The 12,824-nt window shown below is 51.3% G+C and overlaps 6 protein-coding genes across 6 annotated transcripts; 1 reads left to right on the top strand and 5 right to left on the bottom strand.

Annotated features, from left to right (window-relative positions):
- Positions 1-330: 330 nt before the first annotated feature.
- On the top strand, positions 331-1,326 carry JN550_006701 (uncharacterized protein; the record flags this gene model as incomplete). Its single annotated transcript, XM_049318469.1, has 1 exon — positions 331-1,326. One exon carries the CDS (start codon positions 331-333, stop codon positions 1,324-1,326), a length of 996 nt encoding a protein of 331 aa, XP_049171270.1.
- A 708-nt stretch (positions 1,327-2,034) lies between these two features.
- On the bottom strand, positions 2,035-2,496 carry JN550_006700 (uncharacterized protein; the record flags this gene model as incomplete). The annotated part of the gene is made up of 1 exon (XM_049318468.1): positions 2,035-2,496. One exon carries the CDS (start codon positions 2,494-2,496, stop codon positions 2,035-2,037), a length of 462 nt encoding a protein of 153 aa, XP_049171269.1.
- Positions 2,497-3,192: 696 nt separating this feature from the next.
- Positions 3,193-5,272, bottom strand: JN550_006699 (uncharacterized protein; the record flags this gene model as incomplete). Its single annotated transcript, XM_049318467.1, has 7 exons — positions 3,193-3,656; positions 3,706-3,864; positions 3,916-4,062; positions 4,236-4,504; positions 4,557-4,683; positions 4,737-5,128; positions 5,181-5,272. 7 exons carry the CDS (start codon positions 5,270-5,272, stop codon positions 3,193-3,195), a joined length of 1,650 nt encoding a protein of 549 aa, XP_049171268.1.
- Positions 5,273-6,811: 1,539 nt separating this feature from the next.
- Positions 6,812-8,344, bottom strand: JN550_006698 (uncharacterized protein; the record flags this gene model as incomplete). Its single annotated transcript, XM_049318466.1, has 5 exons — positions 6,812-7,676; positions 7,736-7,790; positions 7,852-7,997; positions 8,068-8,134; positions 8,203-8,344. The coding sequence occupies 5 exons, from the start codon at positions 8,342-8,344 to the stop codon at positions 6,812-6,814; spliced, it is 1,275 nt and encodes a 424-aa protein (XP_049171267.1).
- A 408-nt stretch (positions 8,345-8,752) lies between these two features.
- On the bottom strand, positions 8,753-10,810 carry JN550_006697 (uncharacterized protein; the record flags this gene model as incomplete). Its single annotated transcript, XM_049318465.1, has 1 exon — positions 8,753-10,810. One exon carries the CDS (start codon positions 10,808-10,810, stop codon positions 8,753-8,755), a length of 2,058 nt encoding a protein of 685 aa, XP_049171266.1.
- A 1,390-nt stretch (positions 10,811-12,200) lies between these two features.
- On the bottom strand, positions 12,201-12,767 carry JN550_006696 (uncharacterized protein; the record flags this gene model as incomplete). Its single annotated transcript, XM_049318464.1, has 1 exon — positions 12,201-12,767. The coding sequence occupies one exon, from the start codon at positions 12,765-12,767 to the stop codon at positions 12,201-12,203; it is 567 nt and encodes a 188-aa protein (XP_049171265.1).
- Between the last annotated feature and the right edge of the window lie 57 nt (positions 12,768-12,824).

The raw sequence follows: 12,824 nt of genomic DNA, 5'->3' as shown, positions 1-12,824 counted from the left end.
GTGTATTATACAGGATCAGATCAGGGGAGGCTTCGTTCCGACAGCCTTGAATCAATTTCTATTTGCATACGACTGCTTTTTGCCCGAGTAGCCTCTTTGAAAGAACCGTTCTCTCCCCCTTTATTGCCCTCTCCAGAGTGTATGGGACAGTCCTTCCAATCCATGAGGATATCCAGGGTGCGGCGTGCGTGTCTTGCATATTGGCTCGTGTGGCAGGGGTGAACAGTAGCCTCAGCTTAGTGCCACAACCATCATCATTGACCTTGTGCATTTCCATTTGAATACACCTCTCAGGATAAGACCCGACATATCTCAGTATATTGCATGCAAATGTCGCGTGCGCCAAAACGAAGAAGGACAGAAGACTGTCGTGGCGAAGGATGTGGGCAACCGAGATGTGGTAGCTGCTGGGTGGACTCTGACGGGGCAGACGAAGTACGGCCGTCCCAACCGTCGGCGAGCGGAGCTGCGTATGAGTCGCCTAGTGGCCGGCCTACTCTCCACGATCCCGCCCAAGTTCCGGATACGCGGCGACGAGCCGCAACCCTGGCGTCGGGGTCACCGCACGCCCCGGGATTGCCGACATCGCGGGCCGATACGATGAGCTTCCGGGAGATGGTGGATGCGCTGGACGAGCGCGAGGTCCGGGACACGCTGGTCCGCCTGGCGTCCATGGCACCCTCGGCGCAGACGGCCATACGGCAGGCGTACACAAGCCACCACCAGCGGCGCGCCGAGACGGCGGCCCGGGCCCCAGACCAGCCCTACGACATAGACGGCTACAGCAAGAAGGCCTGGCACGCGCTCCACACGTCCCCGGATGCGAAGAGCTGGCCCCGCGTCCGGGACCCGGACCGCGCCGTCGCCGCCGCCTCCTCGGCCGTGCTGCAGTGTGCCGAGGCCATCTATGCGCGGACGACGACGACGATGAGCGGGGCTGCCTCCTCGCCCTCCACGGCCTCGTCTGGGGAGCGGCCCGGGATCCCGTTCGAGACCCGGCTCGCCGGTCTCGAGACCATGCGCAAGATCCTCAAGACAGTGCTGCTCGGGTCCAACGGCCTGGTCGAGCGGGTGCGGGACGACATCGAGGCCGGCCAGGCCTTCGTCGCGCTGCTCAAGATGGTCGTCGGCGAGGCCCTGGCGACCCCCGAGGAGCGCGTCCGGGCCGGCGGCACCGCTGACGAGAAGGGCACCCTGCTGCAGAAGTTCACGTGGTGCCGGGACGAGGCCGCCAAGCTGCGCCTGGCTGGGCTGCGCGATGGCCTCGATGAGGTACTCCAGGAGCTGGGCCAGCGGCCCCAGGTGGAGGTCGTGGACCTAAGGTGATGGCTAGGAGGAGGTCGGCACTCGTTGGTTGTGTGTTGAAGGTGCCCAGCTGTTGACTCGGGGGGCAGGGGAACCTTGAGTGGTGCTCTGGCATCTTGCACATCGCCAGCTCGGCCCGGCATATACTGGATATGAATGCAACGATCTTGGGCCTGCAATAAGCGTGGACATAGCACTGCTGCCGATAGGCCTCATGCAGGATGTTCTAGGAGGTGATGCGGAGCGTTCAGCCTGTTTGATAACACATGTTAGCACCGTTTGCCACTGGATCGAGGCCGTGATGAACTGTGGCTGATCTGGCAGTACCGTCTCTGCTGAAGTATTAGAATACAGCTTGACCAGTTGGTCAGTGTAATTTATTCAGTGTCATTATAGGAAAATGCCAGTTCTATCAACGGTGCAGCTACTGAAACCCATATGTATTTCAACATTTGAGGTGCGGTATTGCGCCATGGACAAGTGATGCCCTGTCTGTTTCCACCTTCATCGTGTGACCATACATTCCTTGCCCTATACCCGCACCTGATCTTACTGTCTCTAAGCATTATATTCTCTACACGTCCTGCAACCCAATCTCGTAAGGAAGCGAAGTTGGGACCTGTATCTCATGCTACTGCTCTGGAGATCATGGCAGTCCCATCGAAGACTTTGGATAGATCAAAATAGTAGCTTTAGGCTCTCCAAGTTGCCGCATTCACTCAGGTGTTTTCACACTTTGAGCATGCTCTCGGGGTTTGGATGTCTCTTGTAGTTGCCCACCCGGGCAGGATTTTCGTAGGTCGGTCTTGGCTTCTCCGGCATCACACATTCGTGTTGCGTTGTCACCAAACTCCTATCTTCAGGCATGTCCTTCGAATACCCAGCAGCCGTGGTGTCGGATTTGTGCTGATCGTGCCATTTCAGCCACCTGCGGCCTCCGCGGCCATACAAAACAGGCTTTCCTTTGGCGCGTCTCGAGCGCTCCCGCCGGCGATAATACCAAATCACCAACGCCAGGGCGGCAAATCCAGCGATGGCGATGAAGACGTATATAACGCGCTGCAATATCCAAGCTGCGTCACGACCTTGCCGATAAGGGTGCGTCGGGGACCATGTCCCGGGCACGCGGGACACGATTGGGTGACCACTACCGCGAACGGGGAAAAACAAACTCAGTTTTGGGACAATCATGGCGTATAGATTAGAGATGTCGCGAGTGTATATGAGGGGAAGGCTATAATCAACAGTAGGTCAAGCTAGTCGTTCATGTGAATCTGGATCGTGCCAACAAAGATCTACCTAGGTAGGTATATCTAAGACACTGCCAATCGGTAATTTTATCGAGCCTCCTGACGTCTATTATAAATGTCAATTCAGCCGTGCATCATACAAATGCTAGGATCTTTGGGGGAAAAAAACAACTGAGACTGTCGCTTGACATCAATGCATACATCGACAGGCCAAGACCCCAGAGCTTGGCTGCTGCATATTGTCTCCGAATCCTGCTTTGCATACGTCATCAAAGAACTCCCTTTGGTCAAACATACACGGGCAAGGCTACAAAACGTCAATTGGATTTTGTCGCATTCTGAGTTAGGATTGGACGAGCACGCAATTTACTTCTTTCCCAGACAAGGGCGTGAAGGACTTATACGCGCTCTCATAAATGAGTGGGTAAGTGCAAAGACGGGGCCTCAGTCACGTACACATGGCGACTCCCTCGTACGATGCAATTTGCTTCGCTGTGTCTTTAGAATTTGAAATTTTCACAAGTGATGAAATATGATTGAATTTATTGACCAAATCGACAACTAGATCACGCGAGTACATTCTGATCATGAGGGTGGCCTCCCCTTTCACCTCTTCGTAACTCTCCAAAGTCTCTTCTTACTCGGCATGCTGGGTATAGCCCTTCTCCTCATCCTTCATCTCAGCATTTGCTCTCTCGGCTACACTCCTCCGATTCAACACTGCTTGCACGTCGGACGGCACAATAGAGCTGTTGCGTCGGACCTCCTCGCGCTCGTGATCGATATATCTCTGTGGTCGCTTGGAAGATTTCGCATCAGGATCCTTGAAGACAAGAATATCTTGATTCTCACGGAAGAACCGGTCTAGATCTTCGAGAGACCGATCGGCGGTTTCTGGGTAGAAGAAGTAGACAATCGGGATGAAAGAGAAATTGAAGACTGTCCAGATGATATAGAAACGCCAGCCTATGGAGGCTATACCAACAGGAGTGATCTCAACCACCATAAAATTGATGATCCAGTTTGTCGCTGTTCCCAGACTGGCTCCTTTGGTACGCATGGAAAGACTGTTGATCTCGGTTGGGTACAGCCATGGAACTCCTAAAGACGGATTAATGTGGGCTGCCTATGGACCTTGCACTTGACATACCTTGCCAACCAATACCGAAGAACACATAGTAGAGAAAGAAGAAAGCGATTGAGGCCTTAGCCCACTGTGTGTTCGCAGTGCGTCCTATGGATGGGTCCTCATTGTATCTGATACAGATGGTAATGATCAGGTAACAAAAGAACTGTCCCGCAGCCGCATCTTGAAGAATGGCTCAGCGTTTGTACCTCATCGGGTCTTGGAAATGCTTACATATCATCATCTTACGCCGGCCCCATCTCTCCACGTTGGGAATTCCAATCGTACTGAAGAGCAGATACGAGACAGAGTTGCAGGCTGCAAGTAGTCTCGCTAGTTTTTCGTCCAAACCGACCGAGCTAATAAGCACGAGAGGGAGGTCTGAAAAGAAGAAATCTGTTAGTCCTTTGTCTTTTCTAGCGCGTTTGGTGGAACACAGCAATCGATCTTTGTAGTAATTACGTCGAAAGCCTAGTTGAAATCTCCCATGGCTCCAACTAGAGACATGCCGAGTATAGCGAGGAATGAACCATACGGGTGCTGGGGGTACCTACAGTAGCTTGTCACGTTGATTCCAGAAAACTGCTGCATTGCTTGCGCCCCCATTCCCAGAATCAGTCGTCGAATTGTGCAAGTACCTCCGTTCGGTCCGGTCTTGCCACGTAGAAGTTTTGACCATGGAACAGTGTTCTCTCGTTCAAAGTTAACGGCCCACTGAATATCCTTGGATTGCGTGATGATGTATGGATCATCTACATCCAGTGCTTCTAGATCTGCCAGAATGACATCGGCTTCCTCAATGCGACCCTTGGCTATCAACCAACTTTTGAAATGTTAGCGAGAATGGATTGTTCTTCGGACGAGATTTTACACACCGAGGACTCTCTGGCAACCATGGGACGGTGGCATAGAGAATAAAGATGAAGATAAATTGAATGGCAAGCGGTAATCGCCAAGCGATGGAGCCTGTAGCGTAGGATAAACCAAATGTAACCCAATTGCCTAGCATATATCAGCCACGGTAATATCAATAGACAACAGTACTGTGAGCTTACTCAGCATGAAGCCGAAAATATTCATGATCATTTCAATAACAATGAGTTTACCACGCCAGCTGGCTTTAGATGTCTCGCCCTGCCAGACCGGTGCAGTTGATGTGTTGATACCATTCCCAATACCAGCTATGATTCGGCCTACTATCATCTGCGGAACTCCAAAGGCTGCAATCTGTAGAATGGCGCCGATGCTCATGATCGTAGTCCCCACCAAGATGGTGTTCTTCCGGCCAAGTCGTTCACCAATCCAGATAGTAGATATGGCTCCGAAGAAGCAGCCCACATCGTAGATAGCCGTAACTGTGCTTTGCATTTTAGGGTTCCCATTGATGTTCAACAGATCGAGGAAATCTGGCGTGACAATGACACCACCAAAGACTCCTTGATCATAACTATAGAAACTCGTCAGCGAGGCTAATCAGACAGAGGATGTGGGCTTGATACCCAAAGAGAGTCATATCAGTGGCACAAGCTACGGTCACCCAGAAGGTGAGCCAGGCTCCCTTGAGCCCAAAGTATGGCTGTCGTGCTTTCATGATGGCGAAGCGATATTGCAGAAAACCTCTTATCAACTTGAGGACTGCAGACGGCTCAAGCTAACATGACAACCCTGAGTGGCACTGGGTCTCTTTAAACCAAGAGATTCGCGTCAACCATTTGAAGACCCATCAACTCTGCAGCACTAGAGACTGCTGTTTACTGGCCGCAACCTTCATTTCGTCTCTCTTCAACTCGTCACTACGATCGCCCTAAGTCTCGGATAAACCCATCATCTAGCATTGCAAGGGTTGATTTGATGATGGGCTTAGGGCCATGCACCCCGCAGGCCTATCTAGACGCCATCTCGGTAGCTTCCTGAGGCGCCCATTTGCCTTTGACTTGTCCAGTGATGACGTTCTTCCCTTTGACACACCGGCTTCCGCGATGCCCTCCCACAGCGGCCATACAGCATACCCTTGCCCACTTGCATGAGTGCCCTCAGATTTGAGTTCATTGCCGCATGCTGGTCCATTCGAGCACAACGGTTATGATGCAGCGATGCAGCTGACCAGTAAGGCCTCCCCGGGCACCCCGTCATTTCCCCACTTAATGCCCGGCGATATAGGTCACAGGTGTCAATTTATCACCTGCATTGTTGCCGTGTACGTTAGAACAGGATCATGTCGAGTTGGGAAGTCTGTGAACTCTACTGTATAGGTCTGCTCATACGCAATTATGTCTTTTGTAATCATAAGGCTTTTCTGGGATAAAGCTGATATATACCATCTAGCTTGCCTGCGTGATCTCTTGTCGTCAATTACTAGCTTTGTCGATGGATTTGGGATGGAACAGAGCTCAAAAAGTGAATTTCATTACAGGAAGACCCCTGGAAGCTAGACATATCGGGGTCGTCCGAGCCGGGATTCTTTGGGCTCTGCTGTGGCCAATCAGTCCTGTATTCAGTTCATCTGATGATGCCGTTCGGAGGCGTGAATTCTCAGTAGACTGGCGCGCCAGTCTGCCCAAACCTCATTTCTAAACGTAAGTACCAATCTAGCGAGGATTGAATGTAGTCTGCAAGTCACCAAATCTTACCGGTGCTACCGACGGTCTGGATCAACTTGTTCAATACCCACGACCTCAAGGTAACTCTGAGAAGAAAGATGTCTTTTCTAGTGATAGTATACATATCATTCATTGATTTTACACCAGCACAATTTGACTGACTCGACAATATTTCTTCTTGGCCACCCAAGCCGGAGTATGATATCCGGTATCAGCAGTATGCCGTATCGATCACCGTTGAGTTCGCAAATGGACTCAAGTTGTTTACGGTATCATGCAATTATTATATTAGCCTACTTCATGCATGCACATGAATGCGCGTAGCGTACTTTGCGTCTCCTGCCTGAAACATCGTCATTAGTTGGCGGTCTTAGGATACAGTTCGTGAACCTCTGTTTTTATAGAGAGCATGACGTTCATTTGGACCCAAGAAATTCCAAAAGATTGTCCACCATAACTTGATGAATATGTGAAGTCCTGTTCCCAATATTAGCATCGTCTTCAGGGCGACGGTGATGCACAGTAGTGGCCTACAGATGGGCACTATTAAACCAAAAGTACTGGTCCAAAGGCTCACAACCATACTTAGCAGGGTCAGTGGCAACGTCCGGTTCGTCCCAAGCATCACAGTAATCGCGGGTGTTCGTGATACCGTAAGGCTCTGGATCATCCATCACTCCGTTGAGGAACATGTTGGCATCATAAACCATCATGTTCGCACCCGAGTTGTCTTGCGCGAAAACGTCGGCCTGACCGGCCAGCTTCTCATTCCAGTATCTGATCGCCCTCGTGCTGGGCCTTGAAAGCACCAACTTCTGGTTGGCGCTAGTTCGATCCAGGGGAGGCAGGTTGAGGAGAAGAAAGTCCCGATACCCGGCATCGTACATGGGCTGAACCGATTGCGAGAAGATGGCAGAAATGATCTCACTCCAAAAGTCCTTGTACCCTATGCTGTCACTCAATGAATTTACCGTGTCCACGACGTCGTTGATACCTATCCAGATAGCCACAAGGGCCTTAGACTTGTCCATGTCCACACCAATGACTGGCTCCGCGTACGTCAAATATTGCTGCGTTTGGTTGACCAAAGGGTTGACATAGTCGGCATGTCGAGGGAGGTACTCATCAGACACAGCAGCGCCGGCACAGGCGAAGTCCCACAATTGGACATCGCAAGTTGAAGGGAGAGTACCGTTTTCGAGCCCACATCCCGTAAGGAACTCAAGCCAGTTTGGCCCTCCCTCAGCCGTTGCCGTATAGCTCTGCAGTATCTCGTTGGTCAAGAGCTCTTCTGGCGTGAAAGCTATCTGGTCTGCTCGACCTGAGCCGATAAAGGTGAAACCGAGAAGCCCGGCGGTGCCCTGTATGAAGCTATACGAATCCCCGAAAGCAATCCTGGTCATCGATCAGCCTGCTGCTAATACAAGTGTTATACTTTCTGCACGAACAGATACTTAGTTTCGTTCCAGACGAAAGCCGGCTCTGTTGCTCGCGGAGTAGACCGCAGAGCTGGAACAGCTCGTGAGAGCACGACGTCAGTAAGCGTTACGAAGCCAAACAAGCAACGCACCCAAGTCCTCATCATGTATGGCAATCACGGGCAAATATCGCGCAATGAGGTCCAGCCAAGCACAGAGAACCGAAATGACAATGTTGCGTGTTGCAGCTACCGACAATTTTATCTTTTCCAGTACGTCTCTGTTTCCTCCGGTCAATCTGCCCCATTGAAACTCCACGAAGCACGACCGCAAGACCCTGTTGCTTCACAGCCTTAGCAACAACCCACAAGTAGGCATGAGGTGCGGTGATTGGCGGAAACGGATGGAGCATACTGCGCACGTCACTGGGCTTTACTGCTAGATTATGTCGCTTCGCATGAGTAGCTCGCCTCGAAGTGGTCATATGTTACTATTATACATACCGTTCGTAACTGTCAAGCTCGTGCGGCGCCGACATCCTCCAACTAGGGGTAGGATCGCCTCGGCTGTTGAGCCATGATCATCCTCGGGGACGTCACGTTCCGGATCCGGCACTGGCGTCTTGTGCCGCTGGTGCAGATACATGCGCGATTCACCAAAAAGAGGCTGGGGTTCAGCAAGGTGCCCAGTCAGGCAGCGATCCATAAGGCAGGACGACAATTGTGAAGCTTACTTCCTGGCTGTTGAATAAGTTCGAATTGTCTTTTCTGCGGATTTGTGCACTACGCAGGCTACCCCCCAGCCATGAAGAAACGGTATTCAGCTAAGCCGACATCGTGGGTCTTCCGACGCCGATCTCCACCCAAACCTGACCTTCAGGGTCATTGATCTTCTGACGGTCTGTCTGTCAAAATCTCCTAGCCATGTCAATCAAAAAGTGAGAAATGATCAACAATGAATCGTCGCCAATCCCTTTATCAAGTAGGCCGACCCAGTCCTCGTGCTATCATATATTCGCTTCCTGAGAACGTCCAACATCAATCAACTTTCGTTCTACTGAGCGGCTCTGTAGATACTAATTCTCGAACTCCCACCACAGAATTCGGTATTGTCTCCCTTGCACAGCATGGAGCAATCGGCCTCATCAGCTTTGATAGCACCGCTGATGGGGCCATCGTTATTGCAGTAGCACTCTTGCTCCCACTCGGTGCCCATGAACTTGTATCCCTTCGCTGCACAGAACGCCGCACAGCTCTCCACAGTCATGGACTTGGCGTCTGACGTGCTCATGCCATTCGCTAGTGCGCGTCCGGAGGTGCCTTCTTTATAACAGGCTAAGTAGTTGTAGACAGCTCTACCGCTGATGCTGACAGTGGGTACGTTGTGTGGTGGCACGTACAAGGTGTTGTTCCAGACGGAGATGCGTGAGCTACCGCCGCAGGTCTGAGACGGGTTCCCTTTGCAAGGCATGTTGCACGACCTCTCGTCCGCGGCGAGTGTCTTGGGGGGCGGCATATTGCCACAGTAGCACTCGCCGGCATACTCCATTCCTGCGAATGCATAGTTCTTAGCTTGGCAGTAAGCTGCACATTGGTCAACGGAAACGGTGGAGTTGGCGTATGAATCCTTGTTGAGAAGACGGCCGTTGATCTCCGAGTAACAACCGTTGTACACTATCGTCTTGCTGGTTCCCACTACAGAAGAGGTATCGTTCCAGATGGTCAGAAGGTTAGGCGCTCCGCACCATTGCGTCTGGTTCCCGCTGCAGATCATTTTGGGAGTTGAATTGCAGTCTGCAGCAGCCATGAACGACGCGCCAGAAGACAGTGAGTTGGCACACCAGCATTCCCTGGAATACTCCAAGCCCGCAAGTCGGTAGCCTTTCTGTCTGCAAGTAGCAGTGCATGACTCGATAGACATCGTGTCTGACGAGAAGGTGAATGTGGCCAGTGTTCTCTGGTTGTTAAGCTCCGCAGCACAACCGGCATACACCCATGACGAATTGAGCGTGGTTCCTATACTCGGTTCGAACATTGTCTTCCCGGAGTCTTGTGGTGCCGCGTTGGTGGATGGCTGGGTTGGACAGGTCACTGCAGGAGCCCGTTCAGGGCCGCTCGTAACGTTGTTGCAGCCCGGAAGTCTGTCCAGCATTCCATGGACCGGCTCGTTGACCAGAGGTGGCCTCTCTGGACAATTCGTGCTGAAATATGGCGTTTGAGATTTAGCAAGCGGCGGACATTTTGATATCACACCATTCAAGCTATCATTGTTGACGCATTGTGCAACGGCGCTGGCAAGCGTCTGTTGATCCCACCCATTCATAAAGTCACCGTGGAATCCGAAGCCTGTAGTATCTCCATTGGCGAAGACAAATCTGCCGCCTGGGGTCTTCTGGATATCATTGACACCATATAAAACCTCAAAGAACAAGTGTATCAGCTGGCGGGGATGAGTTGGTGGGCACACTCCGTTGTCAATCTGAGACATATATGCCACATGACTGTTATCTGGTTGATAATCTCGGCCGTCCCAGCACGACTGGAACTGTATCTGTGCCCGTAGACCATAATCACAGTCGGTACGAAACAAATAGTTCTGTTCCTTCATCGGACCCGAGCTATCGAGACAAGCAAAGCTGACCCTGTCCGATCTAAGGCGGCCTCTGATCTGCGCGGTATTATAGGTCATTGTGACTGTGTCATTCGACCGCGCGCTCGAGTCTCCCGATAACATCCGAAACCCGGGAGGGAATGGCTCAATGTTAGTTCTGTTGTCACCGCGTCCAAGGTAGTATACGGTATGGCCGCCGTTGGGTACCTCCTGAAAACTCCCATTGGTGTGCTGGTAGTATAGCTGCGGAGTCCAGTAGGCAGACTTGTCGTCCTGGATCTCACAAGAAGTACATCTCGAACTCAGGAGGTCGTCGTAGGTGTTGCTGAAGCCGAAATTGCTGGCTCCTGAGACTTTATGAGCGTGTGCAGCGATGCTTCCCGGGTTGACAATCGGATCTATACGGCCGGTCTGAATGATACCACAGGACATACGCCAGAAACCATTGACAAGGGGAGAAATCGCCAGAAAGCCGGCGAGGCTTTTGCTTGGGATCAGCATTTCGCGGTTGAAAAGCGTGACTTCTTTAAAGCAATAATATGTGCAATCTTTGAGGATCTTAGCCTGGGTCCCCCAGCATATATAAACCAACAAGGCACGTAGAGGCCAACGTGGTTTCCATGCTGCGCGCTAACACGTGGAGTGGGTTCCAGCAAATGAGGCATATCACGATATGTCTCAAGCCAACTGGGTCGCAACAATGGTCTGGAACGATTTGGCCATCAGGGCTGAGACACAGCATGCCTAATGGGGTCTATTAGGAGGGTCTAGTGCAAGTCCTATGATCACTGATAAAAATACCATGGCGCATATTCCCACTTGACATCTACTGCTGCAAGCGTTCTAGAGCATTCATACAAGTTGGATATTAACCTGTATGTAGTCATGACTCTTCAGGGTGGACATCAGATGCACCAATATTTTTGTGCACTCGTTTTGCTGTCATTTGAAGTCGCCGTGTCTTGAAATTTTAGCGTGCGCGATAAATCACCTTTCGACTTCAAACGGCCCGAAACCCAACGTGAGCATACTCATGGGTGCCAATAAAGTTTCAATGTCTCTATGATCGTAGCATGTCACCGGAAACCTGGTGTCAACTTGGAAATAGTAGAAACTTGCCGGCATTCCCTAGCCCGGCTTACCGAAGAAAAGCAATGGAATACAAGTGGACTAGAATGCGCAGATATCGGTAGATATGAGTGCTTCAGGTAACTGGAGGTTAGGGGGACTGGTGTTGGTCTCATGATAGCTCGTAACTTTGTGGCGTTTGACACGAGGTTGAGCGCGGCGATTGATAAGTACGGTAAAATGAATTTGCAATAGGATCCGTGCTGGAATACTTTCGTGCAAGGTACAACATTGACCGGAAAAAATGCAATCGTCGCTTTTGGAGTGTTCGAGTACACGAGTGACGATTACATCAGTGACGAGTACATGAGTGAGAGTATCGGGTATTTTTGGTAACAATATAATAGCGAAGTCACACAGAGATACCCATAGCAGAGCTTGGATAGTCAAAAGGCCCACTCATGTCGACGCTCTCGCCGGGTCTTCGGTTGGGCTGTTATGGCGCTTCGGGAATCGCTTAGGATGGCTTAAGATACAACCATCAGGTGTGGTTACATTTGAGTCTCTCTGGATGTCGATTGGTACCCAGGTTGCAATGGATGGCGTAACCTGAGACTCTATGCGTACGAGCGGTTCAAAGTTGAAAGCCAATGCGGATATTCCGTTCGTCCATGCCACATTCGACGAGGCGAGCCGGACAGCCATCAGCCCGGAGGATGCTGCTGAGTCGCATTTGTTCCAAGCGGTAGCTAAGGATGTTGTGGTAAGAATCGTCTTGCGACATGGGCATGTCGAACAGCCTCCACAGAACTTGAGCCAGGCTTTACTCTCGAAAGTGTTGTGATATTGAGACAAGTGACCGATGCTCGCCCTTCTTCCAATTGTCAACATCGTGTTCTGCGACGGCAGCCCAGGCGCTGAGCGGGTCGGCCCAAATGTCCCATTTGCCAATTCGACCGTCCTCGTCCCAGTTACTTAACACATAAGTGAATTTCTCATCCCAACTTCGGCCCGTCGCAACACTCTCAAATTTACCCTTGCCCATAACCGAGACCTTTCCTGTGTCTGCATCAACAGCGAGTGCGTCTTTGCCGGGAAAGCTGTCCTCGTCGAGATGCATCCTGAGTGACTGGGACAGAAGCTCAAAGTACTCCACGCAACCATCCACGCCCATGAACTCTCGACCAAGGAAATGCAGATGAGACGTTGCCCATGATGGGCCGTGTTCTTTGATGGACGGATTGTCACTAGTGAAAAATTCCTTCAAAAGCTCCCGCGGCGGAGGTGGTGAGATCAAGGACCTGCAAAAGTCATGGGCACGGCTTCGAAGAAGAGCGGCCCGGTCCTTGGAGGCGTCTGTGTGATTCCTCTGTACTGTGTGGGAGATCATTGTGGCATCTGTATGAATGGCGTCTGTGTTGACTTTAAGTTTGGGTGTGGTTGTGGT

This window comes from Neoarthrinium moseri (assembly GCF_022829205.1).
Source record: "Neoarthrinium moseri strain CBS 164.80 chromosome Unknown scaffold24_Wmoseri_CBS_16480, whole genome shotgun sequence".
Taxonomy (NCBI): Eukaryota; Fungi; Ascomycota; class Sordariomycetes; order Amphisphaeriales; family Apiosporaceae; genus Neoarthrinium; species Neoarthrinium moseri.
This window is presented reverse-complemented; position numbering and strand designations above follow the sequence as displayed.